Below are 18881 nucleotides of genomic sequence, written 5' to 3'. Positions count from 1 at the left end.
ATACTGCACCTAATGCGCCACGTGCCAAAGTCTGCGGCTATGGTTGGCAAAATCTCCACATTTAATATTTCCTCCAATTTAAGCCAGGGGCCTTTCTTTACCACACTCAAGAATTACTGGACATTTATTACAGACTAGTCACCATTAGTACATTTTGATAAAAGGGAATATTCTTGACTTTTTTCCCTTTTTGCTTGATGCTGTTCTGGATGCACCATCATGAATCATCCTGTATGTAGATAGTGCTCTTCCATCACAGATCAACCACAATGCCGCCCTCCAGCTGCTCCATCCTTGCTGTGCTCTCTCTTCTTCACCTCTCATCCGCGCTCTTTGTTGCTCTGAATAGCCGATCACGTTTACTTGAACTCCTGCGCCCTCTCCTCTTCTACTCCATGTCATCCTTTCGTTCCACTGGTCCAAATTGCATTCACACAAGTACTCTATCTTGCAGTGAGTGTCCTTCATTCCTTGTCTCTCATGGCATACCTCTGCGTAGTAGGTTGTCTCCCACCTGCTCTCTACTCTCAGTGCAGATCCCAATGACAACTGCAATCATCACAGTCTACAGAGACTGCTGTCCAACCTCATCTGTCAAGCACCATTTAGCAAGTGAGAAAGGGTTCAGAGTGGCATAAAACGCTTGTGAAATTTTAGAAATACATTTATTATATACTGTACATAATATAATAAGACATGACAGAATTAAAACACCCCCACCGTATTCATTTCGTGACGGCATACCTGTATATAAATTCACCGTAGTTTGCATCAGATGTCATACTTACCATTTTCATCCGGGGAGGACCTGCAGAGGCATTTTCATTCAAATAGGTGGAACGAACAGTTCTTTAATTAGGGGGAAATAAAAGGTTAGATTGATTTCAGCAAGCACGAGAAGCATACCAGGGCAACACGTATACAATGCACTGTAGACATGCATACACAAAATAAGAGGCCGGGCGTTGGCTATACAATACAAAGCAACGCAATAAACACGCGTGTGATCATCGGTTGTGGAAAAAAGTGTGAAAATGTTTTGCTCGAGTCACTGATGGTCCAGAGGTTCACTCGCCTGACTTCCGTGAAGGCAACACACCTGTGTGTTCGGTTCCCACTCAGAGATGCTGTGAATGTTTGACTGTACTGAAAGCACCCTGTGATGTGACGGGCCACCAGTCCAAGATGACCATTGCCCAAAAGTCAGCTGGGAAAGACTGCAGCTCCAATTCCTGACCCTAAACAGCATGAGCAGTCTAGAAAATGGTTGGATGGACAGATGGATGTGTTCCCATGATGGTACTAAGACATGGTTTTCCATGCTCCATTCCAGACTCTTGAAATGAAAATCAGAACAATCAGCACGCGTTTGTGTCACTGCTCACTTTTTAGCACCATCATCTGTTTCTATGACATGGAACAAGGTGATGTTGAATATGACCTGGTGTCCATTATTCCAGGCAAACAGCACTCTCTCTCTGGCATTGTAGTCAAGCATGGAGATATGGAAGTACTGGTTGAGAAATGGAATGTCGACGTACTCATATGTTGAAGTCTTTGTGGAGTATGCGTAGTAAACCTTTGCCCCCGATAGGTGAGAGTTGGTTATGTAGAGCGTCCCGCAGATCATGAAAGACTCCCCGGCATTCCTTTTGGAGTATTCGGTGTTCCAAGTGTTCAGGACCTGCAAGGTGTCCGGATCGATCTGGGCAATGACAACATTCCCGGCATTTTGGTTGGTGGCATATGCGACCCACATGCCGAGTTCATCCGCCATGACGTCGATGTCCGAGTACCCTCCCCACGTGTAGGGGTACATGTTATGGAACCCGGCAAACTCCAATTCTCGCTGGGCCAGCACGGTGCCTGTCTCAAAGCTGTACTTGACAATAATGTTGCTCTGGTACTTGTTGTAATAAAGTGAGCCATTGTAGACCACGTGATTGGTTCCCTCCCATTTGAAAGGAAGGCTGTAAGTGCGAGCGACCACTCCTGCCGTGAAGTCCTCCATTGTCTTGAACTCTCGGACGATCTTACTGTTGGTATAACCGTCCATGTACCAAACCTACACGTCAAATAAATTGAAGAGGTTGATGTAGAAATAGGAGGGTTGGATCGATTGATGGTGAGGTTGGGCAGAAGGAAGGTTGATTGATTGATTGATAGATGATTTGGCGTTGGTTGGGTTGGTCGAGGGATCGATGATTGAGGTTGGGCAGATGAGAGGATAGGTTTGACGGATGGGTGGAGAGTTATTTGCATAAATAGGTTAGATAGGTGGACATTGTTGAACTTTTCAGTGAAATGACTGGACAGAAGTAATATTCAACACGATATGTATCATAACAAAAATGCAGAAATAATATTCTTTAATATATTGTATGTAATGTCTACCTGTCATGTATGCCGTTACGCAGTCAACCAATTATGACAAAATAAAGCAAATAAATCCAAAGGAAATGGCCTCCATTGTGCAACTGACATAAAGAGAAGCTTTAACTCACTCTGTTGTGTCTTGTAGATATAAGTGAATCAGTCATCCATGCCCCAAAGCGGGTTCCAGAGGTCTTTATCGTAACAGGCCCATTGATTTTCATCAACTTTCCGCAGGCTGTTAATAAAGAAATACAGCAGTCAAGTGATTGTGCCGGATGGGGTGAGGTCAGATTTTTCAAGTCCGTGTCTCAGAAGGCTTCCGCTGCAGGAGAGTGTGTGTACTCGCGGCATATCAAGTTTTGCGCCATCGCGGAGATGTAATGACCTTTCCCAAGAATATAAATTTGATATATATTGACCAACTTAAAATAAGAAGACCTGGCAGAATAAATACGTAACAAATATTGCTTGTTGGGGAATCTGAGCGGACTCCTGAATAGCCCAAAATAAATAAATTCCGTTATTAAAAATAAGATGCTGAAGAATCCCATGATCCCGTTGTGCTTATAATGCCCGATTAACGCTGGGGTTAGCAGCATGATATTGCAGACCGCTTTGAACACTAGACGTGTCTTATGTACAGTATAATTCTAATTGTGTGTCACTCACTTAATTTGCCCATACAGCTGCGGAGCCTGTTGTCCAGTCGCAGGAGCCGCCGATAGAGCTCATCGTAGTCATAGACTCCGATTTCCTCCTGAATACTTGTTAACACTGCTGACAGATTCCTGATCTCCTCTTTGAATTGGGAGATGAGTGTAGCGTCCATCTTGTACTGCTCCAACACCGGGATCAATGGCTTCAGCTGGTCCATCTTGTCTTGAAGCTCCTAAACAAGAGACGGTAACGGGGAGGTTGCAGCAAGACAAATGAAGTACAGTTTTCGATCGAGTGATTGGAAATGATTAGCCACAAATTAATGAATTAGTTGGACCTGATAGTTTCTGGCCATGACAGATTTCCTGTTGTCCTCAAACTGTCTGAATTTGGTCCTCAGGCCCTTCATCTGGTTCTCCATCTTCATCACATACTGAAAATCCCTCTGCGTTCGCAGGTTCAGCACCTCGATGGACTGAGACATGTTCTGCACCTACAAGCCATCAAGTTGCAACAAAACTGCCATGGCAAAATGGGCTGATGAAAAAAGGCGCCAAGAAGAGTTTTAAAGCATTAGCCCTACCTTCTCCAGGAGATGGCGGAGCTGCCTGCTCTTGGCATCTCTGGAGCACAAATTTTGTTCTGGGGCCACGACAGTGCAGATACAGCGCCCATCGGCATCCTGGGCGGAGCTGTACACCTGCCAGCCCTCTTTTGGCCCAATGGTCTACAAGCACAAAACCAACACTGACATTTAGACTGTACTGATACCTGAAGAGTCAAATGTTTGGAATATTCTTTCCATTTAATGCATACGAAAATGAAGTCCAACCTACAAATGATTGCGAACGTGGTTTGTGTTTTGTGATTCTTGCTCTGGTACACGCTGTTGATTGCGGAAACTGCAACTGGTCCTGAGGTTGTCGGGCAAAGATATTCAAATATGCCCCATCAAACTGTTTCTTCTTCTTTTGTTAACGGTTTAACCTTGGTCGCGGTCTGTGCTCTATTGAGTGCTATTCTAGTTTCTTTATAATCAGTCCATGTACAGCCAAGGTCAGAGTTTCTTTTCCTCCCTATTATTGCTTTTTTTTTCACGAGGTGACTTCAACAAACAGAACGTTTCACTCACGTATTAAAAAAATAAATAAAAATCAATCTCCTTGACTCAACAAACAAGCCACAGTTACAGAAGATACCGCATGTGCCTATACAACCTGAAAACCTGGATTTTTCTACGAATCCCACTTGTTCATTCAGTTGAGGTTCAATAGTGACAAGAGACAAAACCCACTGCCCACAAAAATATACTGCAGGGCTCAGCCGGGCGAATATTTTATATCGGCAATCTAGTGTGTCTCTTGACATCTTGAACACGACTTAACCTTCAGACAGATCCCAAGAACCCTCACTTCATATCGATTCAGCTGAATTTTGGAATTAGATTTCAAGGAATGATGACTGTCGAGATGATATCTGCATCGGCGTTGATTGCAAGCAAAGTGAATTAACGGGTGAATGTGAATACAGCCCGTTTTGGAACACTTCCACGGTGTTCTCATTAGTGTTGCTTTCTGCCCGTTTTGCATGCTGTTTATGTCCTTTCCAGTAATTCCGCCTTTGTGCCCAAACTTGAATTGTAAAACAAGAGAAGAGCTTCCACTTTTAGCCGGTCTCCAAGGTGGTCTGTCTTTGTTTGCTCACAGTCAACACGCTGCACAAAGGAAGGCGGTCCGATGTGCTGACGGTATGCAAAACGCCTTGCGCTATCTTGCAGCCAAATACCGATGAGCTCGGTGTAACCTTTCGAGGACAACGCGTGGAGAATGCTGCGATCCACTTGTAATTGACCACACTTTTTGTTTGCGCCGACGCTTTGGCGTAACTCCTCATTGTCTCTCCAACTCTCTGTTGTCAGACATCTGCAACAAGCCTCCAAAGGCTCTTCTGCTGGCCAAGAATGCTGCTGCGCAAGGACTGAAAGAAAAGACATTCACTACTAGCTTTGTGAGCAAAGGTAGGATTTAACATGACTTTGCTCTTCTCCAAAGCTCCACGATTCAGCTTCAAGAATACACTCCATAAATATAGACAAACACCATACAATGCAGGACGAACAGAACCCTACACAGAGAAAAGAGCCTTTCCAACCTTCAAGCTGTCAGGCAAACGTGCTAACAGATCAAAAGACAGAGTACAAACCTGCAAACTGAAAGACAGAGACCGAAGCGGATACTATTTATCACCTTGCCCATTAGCCCATCCAAACAGGCCACGGCGGTGTAATGTGCCCCGACTCTTACGGATTATCTCACAGCCCAAACGAGTGAACACTCCAGCTGTGATGGCAGAGGAAGATGAACTCAAATATGCAGCCAGTTCTGTAATCAGACTGAGGCGGACATCGGAGGCGGCAGAGACGAATGGCAACACCCGAAAGACAGCGGCCGCAGCAACACTCGCGACCATCCAACAGGTTGCAGGAAGACGCTGACAAAGGTATGGAGAACAAAAGACAAGATGCTTCCTCTCACACAGACCCTGATGAAACCAGTGCGGTGAGATTAGTTTCCTCGAGGTGTGCCGCACACTTTGACCCCGGTCAAGATGAAAATGTGTAAGTCTGAAGGAAATCGGTCCATTCGGAGAAGCTCTGAGTGAGCTCCGGCAAACAAATTGCATTTTGACTTAACCGTATGAACATGATGATTGGAGCTCTTGCGTTAAAAATCAGTATTCATGTGTGCGGCCGACATGATGGACCCATGAAAGCTGAAGTAGGTTGAGCAAATGGCTCCCAAGTTTTGGATGTGACAACGAGCGGTACATTTTCAGTTTGCAGATCAGATTGGAACGTTAAGTGGTTTCACTACTTGATGTGGGTTGCCTGCACCGTCATTATCCTCCCTCACAGTGTTTATGAGTGCATAACAGACACATTCACTGAGAGTGCGCGCCAAAATGACCCCTTTGAGGATGGGAGAGCATGGGTGAAAAGACATCTTTCCATAAAAGTTCATTTCAGTACCCGCTATCCAATGTGCATCAAGTTTAAGAGCCCCAAAACAATCCGCCCGACAACAATCATCAATCTTGCAATAATAGACATCAGAAACACAGCAAACAAATCCCCCCGCCCCCCCTCCCCCAAGTTTAAATTCATTTGCGCATGTCATCTCTCATGGCTGTTGTTGTCGTCGCTGTTTGTGTGCTAATTTGCAGGATGCTTTCTCGTTTGTGCAGAATGACAATGCACAAGTTAGAACGGTATTATAAAGAGCGGTGCAGGGGGAGCGTCTCCATTATAATTCCTCTATCTGCTTTTTTTATTCCGATTCTTATCAGCGCAGTATAATACGTTCTTGCTCGGCACATCTGCCATCCCATCGCCACGTTGAATTCAAAAAAACTGATGACGTAGTCACAGTGTAGTCATTCAAAATAACTAGCACAACACCTCTCACCTGTGTGCTGTGTTTGCTGCTAAAATGCGGAAAACTGAGGACAGCCTCACACTGTCCAAAAATAGTTCAACATTATCAGTCCATTACTGCGTTTGCTTCCACTTATCCGTGGGCAGCAGTCTAAACACAGATGCCCAGACTCCCACCCTCTTGGTTCCCCCTGGGTCACACCAAGCCGTAAGAGTTTCCCAACCATATACTGTAAGTTGAAAGCAAAACACTTTGCACAACACGACATTTACTGCATGTTCACACCATGCAATGGTGCTTGTATTAAAACTGGGCTGCGATGGCGTGGATATCAAGCTTCCGCGTTCATGCTCGTCCCTTGACGAAACGTGAAATAAACAAGGCCTCTGTCGCCATAACTAAACCGTCGTCTTCTCACAAATTCAGTCCGAGGCTGAAATGGTATGCCTGCATTTCCTCTCTCTCTCCTTGTCAGAGAGGCATGCTTTGAGATGATTTCTTTCAATTTGGGAAACGACTTGACATCGATTACAGCACGTCTTTGGTCTCATAACGGTGATTTTTCATTTTTCACCCTGCCTCAACGTGATATGTACAGCTATCATTTTTTCAGCCACAATGGCTGATTTTCCTACGATTGTGAATGTTTCATCTGAGAAAGCTAAAATTGTACAGAATAGCTTGGTTCTAGTGTTGACCATCGGTGTACACCTACACGTTGCTAAGGTCGGTCGTCTGTGACTCACGTTCATAACAGCATCAGCTGGTCAACAAAAACAAAACTTTCTCTCCAATCCCCCCCACCCCACCCCCAGTCTTATTTACTCAATATCTGTTAAGAAACTCAGTTGAGTATTTTGGATTTTTTGGTAAATTGAACTCGACGCAGCGGTTTCCTCATCTTTTCATCAACATGTCCTTCAGATGCATTTTCTAATTGTGTAAAAATACGCAACAAGAACTAAATTTTTCTTTCCGATCAGGATGCCCTATTAGCAGCCACGGCATAATTACCTGGCTGGCTTGGAGTAGATTGAACATTGTGCAATGCAAATATTTTGATTAGCTCATAAAGTCTACACAGGTGCCATGTCTCTTATTAAACTGAGCATGCGGTTAAGCACAATTCTGACACGTACATTTATATGCCAAAGGTGGAGGCAAGCAAATTGCTTCATTCAATACGCCGAGAAACAAAGCTATGTGCGCAAATAGTCTGGCGGCCTGTGAGTGACAGCTTAATACTTTGCGGCTTAGAGTAATTCCATAAAAGGTTTGCATTTTCAAGTCATCGTCTAGCACTGAAGCACTGACTGTAAGGCACCCCAGCAATTAGCATGCCCTTTGTGCGCCAGTAATGTGACATATTCCCCAAATGGCAGTGGGATATTGATTTGATTTAAAACCAAATCATGGGTGATTATTTTTATGCTTCAAACTTCTATTCTATGGTCAACCTATTCAAACAGGATCAATTCTCTTCAATGGAGATCTAAAGTCTTTGAACGGGGGGGGGGGACGACACGATTGCTGCTCAGATGTTTTTAGCCTTTCAGCACCATGGACAGGGACAGCTCCTCATTTGCCACGGGGGGCAACGTGTTTGTCGGTGTTCATCGAAGCACACCTTTGGAGGCTTGCGTGCATATGGCCACAGTCGTTCATGTTTTATTTGGTAACTAGAACAGATTTTAGATCAATAGTAGCAAAAGTGCAGTGTTAAAGTCACTCACTATTGTCAGAAGTGGCAAGTAAGTTGTGTGTTGCAATGATGATTTAGGACACAATCCTCATGGTGGATCTAAAACAGCAACAGGTGTCTATTTTAACTTGACGACAGACAGGGCTGCCTCAAATTTAACCTGCAATTATTACAATTTGAATAGAATTATTACAGCCACAACACCATCGGCATCACAACTGGATGTATCCCCCTAACGCTTAGTTTCACTTGTCACGTGTCATTTTAATGCCATGTAAGTCCATAGTATTTGGGTGATGCTCAAAAATTATATCCTAGTTGGGGGAAGGAGCAATCATGAACAAGAAACATGCGGCAAGAGTAAGGAAGCGATCAAGTGAAAATTGTGTCATAAAACTCACCATGGATGGATACAATCCAAAGATGGTCAGGGACAGGTAGGAGTACAATATACTCAACAGGAGCCGCATGCTGACTGCCGTGTGCTGCCGCTTTTCTCCCAGCTGTATTTCCTACTTCACTATGAGCAGCCCCACAGCGGTTGGTGGGGGTTTTTAAGGCTCTTGGAGTGCACGGAGAGCTGGGAGAGAGCTCTGCTCTCAAATAAATGGCTGTTCGCTCACTAGCATCACACCCACCTCTCCTTGGTCGTCAATGAGAGCCAAGTAAAGGACGATGGGGGTGAGGGCGAGAGAGAGAGAGAGAGAGAGAGAGTGTTGTCGGGTCCATTTGATTGATCGATAGATAATATTTATCATTCAATCAGTCAACAGAATAATATATTCTATCCTGGCAGTTAGCAAATCTGCATCGGTCACAATTCTCATATAAGTGTTCCAAATTGTCTGCAGGTATGGACGCGAAGGATGAAAGTGCCGCATGCAGCTCTGGAGCCATAGGTTGCAGACCCTCGATTTCAACAGTTAACAGATTGCTGTTATCATTAATCAGTCTACTGGCGTTGTCATCAATTTAATCAGTCATAAATCAAAACCACACTAATCGAGTTTGCATTATTCATGATGTCATGCATTATTATTGATGAATCTGGTTGTACTTTTCAATAGGACAAAGAGTGGTGAGTGTTTTGCATCAAAAATGGTGACTTTGATATAACAGTAGGAAGGAAGAAGGCGTGCTGGTATTTTCACATACCCGTGCAAGTCAGCCCAGTGTGACCCATTTAAAAAAAAAAAAAACAACAACAAAAAAGGGGGCGGGGCGTTTGTCATGTTCTGTCTTGCTTGTGTTTGAGCACCAGTTGGAGTGAAGGGCGTTTCCCTCCAGCAGGCGCACCTGTGCCCTGTTTTCCAATCAAGCCTTGCCATGTATTTAAGGACGGCCAAGCTGCGTGGTCATTATTGGACTTTGCTCACTGTTGTGCTTCATGTGTTGAAGACAGAGAGCGACTACCCCTCATAGTCGCTCTCATTTTGTCATAGACCTTTGTATTTTCATTATTCCTTGGTTTGGTGTTATTGGACTTGATATTTCATTTGTCTATTCTCAGTGTTCTATTGTGTTTGTTATTGCATTGTTTTTCCTGGCTCTTTGTGACTAGCCATTTCAGTTTGTACTTTATCAGTGCGATTCGTTTATTTTTGTAATAAATATTTTTGTTATTGCACTTGTAAGCCTGCATTGTTGGAATCCCAAAACATTATTTGGTTCAGACATGGCCGACTTCATTCCCCCACAAATAGCTTCAATGCTGCACTGTTAACCCTCCACGGGCAGATGAAGTTGGCTGGGGAGATCTGTGAAGTGGGCAATTGGAGACCACGTTCCATCGCGGTCGTTCGTGTCTGTATGTGAAAACCAAGATGCACCAATATTTACGCTTGTGCGCAACTGCGTTGTCTATGAATATAGAACCGATTACATACTTGCACCAACCTTCTTTTGTCGTGATCATGTTTCTACATCATGAGTCGATCGTCTCGTCAATACAGCAGACTATTCTATTTCTTATCAACAGTATTCAGACCCGTTTTTATCTCTCTGCCGTGTAGATTGTGTGCAGGATTTATGGATTCATAGTTGGTTTTTGCTTAAGTGGCTGATAAAGAGAATAAATAACCCAATATCTGTGAAATATAGAGGGCGATCAACAGGAGCGGGCATCACTTTTCCCCACACAGCGCATATTGAAGAACATTCATAAACAGCTCATCTGTGAACATCTAATATAATGCCTTTAGTAGTACTCGTCTTACACTGTTTGGGGAAATCATAGCTGCCATATCTGCCAACAACATTAACAGATACTCAAAAGTAGTTGGGAGAAGTCCTATGCCACCACTCAAGCTAAAAGGTATATGTAGTTTTTGGAACCTGGTTCTACTAACCACGAGAACATCCTTAGGCCGACCATGTATAAAATTCAAGGCGGTTTATTTTTATTTATTTATTTAAGCAGGATTACCCAATAACACGTTTAACCCAATTTATGGGGGAAGCAGCATAACTGTTAATGACTTTGTTACACATTGGTTAGGGGTGCTCATCTTCAATAACAGATGTTAATTTCTAAAAGGATGTGAAGCTTTGCGATAAGTACTGTTCAGTGTTTTGCTTGTCCAACAACCTGGGCTTCCACTTGAGCATTCTCTTCCGTTGCTCCCCACGAGGACGCCCGCACCAAAGCAGGAGACAAGATAAAACGAAAATGACAAGTCAAGTTCATTTACTGCTCAGAGCAGACCTGTCACTTGGCATTAGCTGCATGGACATTTGCTTGCAATGGACAAGAACAAAGTTCAAGCCGAAGCCGTAGAAAAATGATTTGTCCTTCCGTAAGCCATTTACTTTCGATTGAAAATACATTGAATTCAATTAGACTTGGAAAAATACATTGCTTAAAATGCATTTGGGCTACTGGTGTCTTGTGGCATATATTCACTGTCATTTGAAACAGGTGTTTTGAAAATGATGCTAATGTAACAAAATGAGCATCGGGAAGCTGGTCTGCCAAGACCATCATGGCCATAATTTCACCTTTTTTGCACCAATGGCTGTTCTATACTGGCAATCGTCTTTGACCAATACGAGGTGACATTTATTTTTCCCCGTGTGTCAAGAATGAAAGGAAAATATGGTAAGATGGAACTTTATTGGTTTGAAGAGAGATGGGATTGCACCAGCCCAAAATCTTGAGTTGACGTAACATATCCTCGATAAAAAGCATTTGACATGTACAGTAAGTAGGTGGACTACGATTGCAGTCATTTCACACAAACCACTGAGACATGCAGTTCACTGTTGTTTCCAATCCAGTTTTAATATTTAATTGAACTATAAAAAGCAACAATAAAACATTTTCTCTTGAAGGGCTTCTCATTGCATTCACAGAAGGGTTTGAACAGTGGATGTCTAGCAGTTGTGGAATTCTCTCTTTCAAAAAAATAATCCCCATCCAAAATATATAAACTTAATTGTTTAACCAAGGTATATACAGGGTATAACATCCTTGCATCCTAAAAGGTTATCAAGAAAGTCTGAGGTATACAACCAAAATTAAAAGCCTGTCAGAAAACAAAACAGAAAAGAAAAAAACAACAACAAATAGAATTAAATTAATTAAATGAATGCCATGATTGCTACTAGCACAGGATCACAACATTAGTGGGAGATGTCGCTGTGTTGTTGTTTCACCAACGGTCACCAGGGCATAGAACCTCAAGCTATGGAGGGTCAGTATATACAAAGGGCAGAGTCTAAATTTAGTACTGAACAATTGTTTGGATGCTCACTTTATTTGCCTCGTGAAAGGTACACAGTATTTGGTCATCGGAACAATCGCAGAATTCAAACATATGATGAGTCCTTTGCTGAAAAAAAGGAGCCGGAAGCAGAATGGAACACATGCAAGTTTTGAAGGTGGATTCAGAAATAACAGTAATGTACACAATACTTTTTTAAAATTATTATTATTATTATCAAAATAGACCTTTCTTTTCTTAGCACCTCTTTATTCATTTGGAGTGTGTTCTTGAAGTAGCACCATTGATTTACGTACAGCACCTGGAGGATCCAGAGAGGAGGTCCGTGTCCACCCATGTCGCCTGACCGCGGTCTCTCTTGGCTCACTCGGATTTGCCTTCCTCTGCCGCGCTCTCAAATGTCCTTCACCTTTTGCTCCGTGTTGGGGTTAAGCGATGTGGTTCGAGCCCTACAAGGGCAACAAGTACTCTCCTGGTTTATGCATACATACAGTACACGGAAAGGACATGTTTGCAACACCATCTCTTATTCAGAACTTGCATGTGGCAAAGAAAAAGCCTGGGGGTGGTGAGGCGAGTAGTTGGGGAGGGGCGGGGCTAGGGAGGCTTCAGCTTGACTTTTTCTGCTGACCCCATCAAGTCCTTTTTTATTTTTTTATTTTTTCTTGTCTTTTTAAAAAAAAAAAAAAGATTTAGCCAAGGAAGCAGACCGGCCCAACTTCAAACCCGAACTTCTGATTTGGGTCCCCAAAGTCAGTCAACATGACATCGATGATTGGAACCTGATCGATTTTGGGAGTATTAATCTCCATCACAGTCTTTCCATAGCCCTTCCTCGTCTGCAACAGAGAAACAGAAAAACTGCTTTGAGACCAAAAAAATCAACATTCCGAAAGAGAAACGTTTTGTCAACTGATCTAAAAGCATCCTGACGTCAATGAAACCCAAAGTTCTCCATATATTCATTAGCAGTTGACTTGCAAAACGTTGAAAAAGTGGGGGCCGTACCGCACATCCGTCTGAGAGGGCCGTAATGTAAGGGTTGTTGTCGTAGGACATCTCCTCGTCATTGGCACCCAGGAAGCGCAGCGACTTGTCATAGCTGTCACTGGTGGCGTCATGCCATGCCACCGACTGGTGGCAGCTGTAGGTGAAGTTTTGCCTTGCCGAGGCCGTCAGTAGTCTGAGGAAGGTCATCTGCACCATGTTAATGGAGTTGCCATCCGAGTCGACGTAGGAAAGCTGTGGAGGGGAGCAAAGTCCACGTGTAAGCGCTTGAGCTCCCTCTGCCTAATTTCAACCTTGCAAAGCCTTTCTGAAAGCCGAACGCAGTAAATTTGATTCTACAAGCTTACATACGCTTACTGTCACTTGACATTTAGCTGCATAAAAAGAGCTTTGTGCGAGATGGAGCCGATAGGAGATTTGGAATGTCACCCGAGAAGGCCATGGAGAACAATACAAAGTACGTAACAAACGGCACCGTTTTAGTCGCACAAACGCGCCATGCGTAAGTCGGCATCTAAGCATTATTTATGGTGTAAAATGGTATCAATGCATCTTACCTCCCTGAATTGAATTTTCGGGATAATGATAATAAACAAGACACAAACCACAACAGCGGAACAAATGAGCTACTTTTCAAAGACAAAGCGGCGGGCTGTGTGTGGAACAGTCTTACAAAGTTTGTCCTCTTCCCACCCATAGGGAAGCGGTTTGATTGAACAGGACATGCGCTGTTTACGACAGGGAATTTTTACGTGTTCAAGGGCAAAGAGAGGCCGATGGTCGCGTTATATCGTTTTCATTGGAGCTCTAGTTCAGTAAAACATGAGTGTTTTTATTTCCAAAAGTTAGTTTCATTTTTTCATGAGTAGCAGCTTCAGCCTCCAAAGTACACTACATGTAGTTGGATGTATAATGAAATTGACTTTTTAATAGTCTGCAGCCTTTTTTGTTGCGTGCACAGCATGAAGATATTGATGAATCACGAGAGAGAGAGACAACACTTACTATTTTACCACGCTTAAATTCACTGAACCATGACCCAGGAACTTCTTTAGGCCATGAGGATATTCTGACCTGTGGCAAAAGAAAGACACTGTATTTTTATGTCACTACTATGCCCCCTTTTCATGTTACTTTCAAGAAACAATTCTCATTTGCACGTGAGTCTCGTTTGTTATGGAGTTCCGCAAGTAGATGTTTTAAGGTTTTTCATGTGTGGCGCGGCCTGCTCATGGAACCTACCATGATAAGATTTCACCCCAAAACATTTTGGGTATAAAGGCAAAGGCCACTTACCCCATTGGACTTCTTATCTGGGTAGATGCACGTTTCTCCCCCAGCAGTAAAGTTACAATAGACTTTGAAAGAATCCCCTGAGCAACCTTGGTTTGGATCAATCCAGTATTCACCTGAGAAGAATAAAAAATATATATATCAAATGCCATCCATGTGAAAACGTAATTGTGCACCTCTGATGAAAGTCGGAAGTCATGACAGGTGGCCAAATCTGCTTGAATCCTCCCCAGCATTGAAAACTCTTAAGATGCTATTGGGTATGATGTCATGTGACACCTTATAAAGATGATCAACATGAGTATGGTTTCATTTTCTTTTGGGCTTTGGCGTGTATGTTTCAGCGTTTGCACATTTGTCTATTTTTCGCGGAAACCTCACCACCATTATTTGCTCAGAACTCACCATAGCAACATAAGAAAGTAAATTGTGAAATATGGCTTGGTCAAAAATCTTTTGAATAAATGTACCCTGCTAATTGGATTGTGTAACTTCCATTTTAGCCGCCGCTTCTTTTGTGTAACTTCTTTTGACACTTCCATGAGAGAAGTGTCTAAGTGAGCAGTTATCTTCACTTCTGTCACTACGTTGTTGTTGTTGGTATTTTAATGGTGGTTGACTTTTTTTTTACACTTGTATGTTAAAAGCTGACATAGTGCAGTGGATTTAATTGTAGTTGATGCAATCATTTGAATCATGAATTTCTATTGAAAACTGACTTTCTAAATGCACACAAAACAATTAATCGTATTCATCCTGGTCGGGTAGCGCTTTCCTTTTTGGACCTACCATCAGGGAACTCTGGGTGGCAGAGTTGCAGGTCTTTGCATGTTCTGGCTGGGTTGTTCTGTGTCCCCATGGGGTATTTCATGCGCTCAATATCCTGTTTAAGGTTGTTGAGTGAGCTAAAGATGCCCTCCATGCCCTCGCCGTAATCCATGAAGGTACCGGCCGCGTCGGACTGCATATCGCTGGAACGTTTGGTCTTCTTGGGGGAACGGACGGGCAGTGGCTGGATGACCTCACCCGGTGGGCCCTACGGGGTGTGTCATATATGTCCAAAATGGGAATTCTTACTCCAAACACTGCGCAACTGTACAATCCTTATTGACTCACGGGAGGACCTGGAGGTCCAATGGCACCATTATCTCCTTTAGCACCGGCTGGACCCTGAGAGACAGATGTTAACCATGCTCAAAACTTGCTGCATCACCACAGTGAGTGCCGGTTCGTTATTGTCAACCATATTTTTCAAAAAAATCTACTCACAGTTGAACCTTTAGCTCCCTTTGGACCTTGAGGACCCTGAATGAGATGGCACATCAGTTTGGCATTCCCTCCACAGAAATCGAAAAGATCCAATCAGTGAATAGACTTACAGGTAGACCAGGGGGGCCGGGGGGACCGAGAGGACCTGCTGATCCACTGATACCCTAATAAAAAGATGAGATAGATGCGGCCATACATCAAAGAAACATTGAAGAGGAATAGTATTACTGTGAGACTTGAGTAATGGATCAAAAGTTCGATTAGCGTATGGCATGAATAGAAAACAGACACAGAAATGTTATCTGAAGAGAATTATGTTGATGGATTATCAATTGTCATCATAACATTTAAGGTTTTTTTTTTCACTTCTCCATCCATCCATCCATCCATTTTCTAATCCGCTTCTCCTCATGAGGGTCGCGGGCATGCTGGAGCCTTTCCCAACCATTTGCGGGCAGTAGCCGGGGTGGACACCCTGAACTGGGAGCCAGCCAATCGCAGAGCACACATAAGACCAACAATCATCCGCGCTCACACTCACATCTGGGGACAATTTTGAGCGTTCCATTGACCTGACACTTTTGTCTTTTGTCCTATCGGACAGTTAACAAGTTGATGAAAAGTGATGCCTTGTGACTGTGGTCGAAAACTACTTACACCGTCTCCTTTGTTACCAGATGACCCTTGAGGTCCAGGCAAACCTCGGTCTCCCTTTTCTCCTTGTTCACCAGGAGGCCCGATCAAACCGATTAAACCCGGATGTCCCTGAAAAAGGAATATGCACATTTTAAAGTGCAATGGTAAACATGTGCTCCTTTAAAGCGGTACAGGCCAGCCAATTCCATGATTGCTTTCAGTCCACAAAAACATATGAAAAGTAGGCGTAGGCGAATGGAGGCTGACATTTCATTAGAAGTCAAAATCCCCTTACATTCTTGTATAGACACACAGATCAGTTTGAAGCACAACCGTAATGGTTTTGAAAAAGGGATGCTCTAACCAGACACGATGCATTTAAAGCATTGCAAAACACAACACTCTTCCTTACACGCTACTTTTAAATTGCTCTTTCTCGGGCCATCATGTCAGTGTGTGGGAGGCCATTTTGATGCAGTCATGTGGGCTGGCACAATCTCCTCCGTATTTGTATTTTACCAGCAAATTCAACAGAGGCATCAAAGACACGATTCGAGTGATACATCACACTGCTGAATCCCATGACGAGTTTTCCCTGGATTGCCACGGTGGCCCCAAAATACTTGGTGCATCATTTCTTATTTAAATATGTCGTTTTGGACTGCCTCAAAAACATGATAACGTTGTCCAAATTGTTTCTGACCGCAGCCACACTTGGACCCTGAAGTCTTCGTTTCCAAATGTTCTCATAAACGGCAACAATCACCTTTTCACCCTTGGAGCCTGGGTCACCTTTCAGACCAGGAAGTCCAGGAGGACCCTGAGCAAAAGTAGAAATGAAAATGAAAAACCTCTTGGTCCCGAATAAATCATAACAGTGGAAAAAACGAAGGGAAGTGAGTCGAAAAACAGAAATGATGAAGACTGCAGCCCAAAAACAAACTTAAGGACGTCCTCTTTCCGAGGTGAGATGTACTCACCATTGGTCCGGGTGGGCCATCTTGTCCCGAGGCACCGGGAAGTCCTTGTTCACCCTGTGAAAAACGTGACAACAGTCCAGCTTTTGTATTTCCTCAATTTCTGTGTTCATAAGCGAAATGGGTATTTCACTGACATCTAGTTAATATCTTATCGTATTTTTAATTGGAAGGCAAGTCACTGAATGAGCTCCTGTTTTCAAGCCAGTATTGTATTGATCCGCCTTAATTCTGCGTGAAGGGAGTTGTATCCGTTAAAATTCTTACTGAATGCTGGAACTTGATTATCATGATGCGCTGGTGGGGGCAAAGTATGAAAGCACTTCGGGGATACTTGTTGGTATTTAGACTTACAACAGGGCCAGGTATTCCACGGAGACCTTCTGGACCAGGCTTTCCGGCAGGTCCCTGAGGCCCAACAGGTCCGGTTTTACCCGCTGGACCTTCGGAGCCAGCCTCACCCTGTGAAGAGAGAAGCAGGACGTTGCTGCAAATGTGGGAAAGTTGTACAAGTTGGTAAAAGTCACCATGTAACAATATCACTTGAAGCCAAGAAATCGAATTCAGTTTTTGTTACCTTGGCGCCCTTCTCTCCTTGTCTGCCTTCAGCACCAGCCGCTCCCGGAGGCCCCTGGGAAGGAGGGCAGCATTGTTAGCATGTCAACATATAAATGACGTTATTATGCAGCCATTGTTTGCAGACAAGTGGCCGATCGTCTGTGACACATTTCAGAGCCTGCCCATAACAAACGATAGCTATTTCTTTTATTCAATTCAGAATGTAAATGAATGGCTTTGGCATTTTTGTTTTTCCTTTTATACAGGGCTTGTTTTCTTTCTCTGTGACAATTCCCCGTATTTTACACATTTTAAGATCAATGATTTTATTGCATAAACTGTAATCATTGAAGTCAAGTAAAGTAATCCATGTTGTTCTGTTATGGCGTTGTTTTATTGGGCAAACATCCCGCCTAGCGACCAGCGGCCAGGCAAAGACATCTCTCCAGCCATTGCAGAAAACTGATCATCACCTATTTTTGTTCAAAGAGTTCAGAAATTAACCAGGACAAGCATGAGTACACAACTTCAAATGTCTTGAACAGTTGTGTCAACGAAGTCACTCCAATTGATCTGTGTCAAGATCAATTGGAGTGACTTCGTTTTGTCTGATTGAAGTTTCATCAAAAGACAGCGGTGTACTCGTGTCCACATTTGCAGGCTCGTCCTTCTTTCTCTCCTCATTCCACCACCAACTTGCTCGACTCATGTGGCCAGCCAAAGGCGGGGTGCTTATTGATCGAAAGCCCAAATTGAACAATCTAACACCCCCATCCAGCTTCTCCTGCCTTGAAGCTTTCATTAGCTTGACATGTTCACTTCTAACTGGTGCTCGAGTGTCTCTTCATCAGCGCAAAGATATTTCAGTTAAAGCAAAATACACCAGGTTCACAGAGTAGGTGTGTTTTCTGAGCAAACTTGCTCTAATAAGGAATTCAAAACGAACTAAAATGAAAAATCCAAAACCATCAGAGCCATGGTACAGTTCAGTTGTATTTAACTTATAAGTACAGTTATTTCAACAAGGGAGTGACTGGACTACCACTTCCAACTAAAGTCCACTGTAATCCATTTTGTGACTTTTCAAATAGAGAAAATGCCACCTCATTTTCCTTCAGCATGAAGGCTCACATCCGAAAAAGCAGCTTAGTTTCACGCAGATATCTAATTCGAAATATATAGAGCTTTTAGTCCAGCTGAATGTCTTAATTTGACAAGGATTCCCAAAAGACTGCTTTTAATAATCCAA

The 18881-nt window shown here is 43.3% G+C and overlaps 2 protein-coding genes across 3 annotated transcripts in view; both read right to left on the bottom strand.

Annotated features, from left to right (window-relative positions):
* Nucleotides 1-264: 264 nt before the first annotated feature.
* Nucleotides 265-8677, bottom strand: LOC147186819 (noelin-3-like). Its single transcript, XM_086101844.1, has 6 exons — nucleotides 8571-8677; nucleotides 3617-3760; nucleotides 3371-3526; nucleotides 3046-3265; nucleotides 2505-2611; nucleotides 265-2065 (listed from the first exon to the last, which is right to left on the bottom strand). The coding sequence occupies exons 1-6, from the start codon at nucleotides 8637-8639 to the stop codon at nucleotides 1382-1384; spliced, it is 1380 nt and encodes a 459-aa protein (XP_085957970.1). The 5' UTR covers nucleotides 8640-8677; the 3' UTR covers nucleotides 265-1381.
* A 2746-nt stretch (nucleotides 8678-11423) lies between these two features.
* The window catches only part of col11a1a (collagen, type XI, alpha 1a), a 43789-nt gene continuing 36331 nt past the window's right edge, over nucleotides 11424-18881 (bottom strand). For both annotated transcript variants that reach the window (XM_086101842.1, XM_086101843.1), the window contains 13 exons: nucleotides 17652-17705; nucleotides 17429-17536; nucleotides 17078-17131; nucleotides 16864-16917; nucleotides 16119-16226; nucleotides 15572-15625; nucleotides 15462-15497; nucleotides 15309-15362; nucleotides 14982-15228; nucleotides 14196-14308; nucleotides 13905-13973; nucleotides 12900-13133; nucleotides 11424-12730 (listed from right to left, as the gene is read on the bottom strand). In XM_086101842.1, the coding sequence (XP_085957968.1) occupies nucleotides 12584-12730; nucleotides 12900-13133; nucleotides 13905-13973; nucleotides 14196-14308; nucleotides 14982-15228; nucleotides 15309-15362; nucleotides 15462-15497; nucleotides 15572-15625; nucleotides 16119-16226; nucleotides 16864-16917; nucleotides 17078-17131; nucleotides 17429-17536; nucleotides 17652-17705 (1332 nt within the window). In that variant the 3' untranslated portion in view covers nucleotides 11424-12583. The remainder of the gene's footprint in view (nucleotides 12731-12899; nucleotides 13134-13904; nucleotides 13974-14195; nucleotides 14309-14981; nucleotides 15229-15308; nucleotides 15363-15461; nucleotides 15498-15571; nucleotides 15626-16118; nucleotides 16227-16863; nucleotides 16918-17077; nucleotides 17132-17428; nucleotides 17537-17651; nucleotides 17706-18881) is intronic.

This window comes from Hippocampus guttulatus, chromosome 21 (assembly GCF_054856545.1).
Source record: "Hippocampus guttulatus isolate MCC_2025c chromosome 21, RoL_Hgut_1.0, whole genome shotgun sequence".
NCBI lineage: Eukaryota > Metazoa > Chordata > Actinopteri > Syngnathiformes > Syngnathidae > Hippocampus > Hippocampus guttulatus.
Note: the sequence above shows the minus strand (reverse complement) of the source record. Positions and strands in the feature narration are given on the sequence as shown.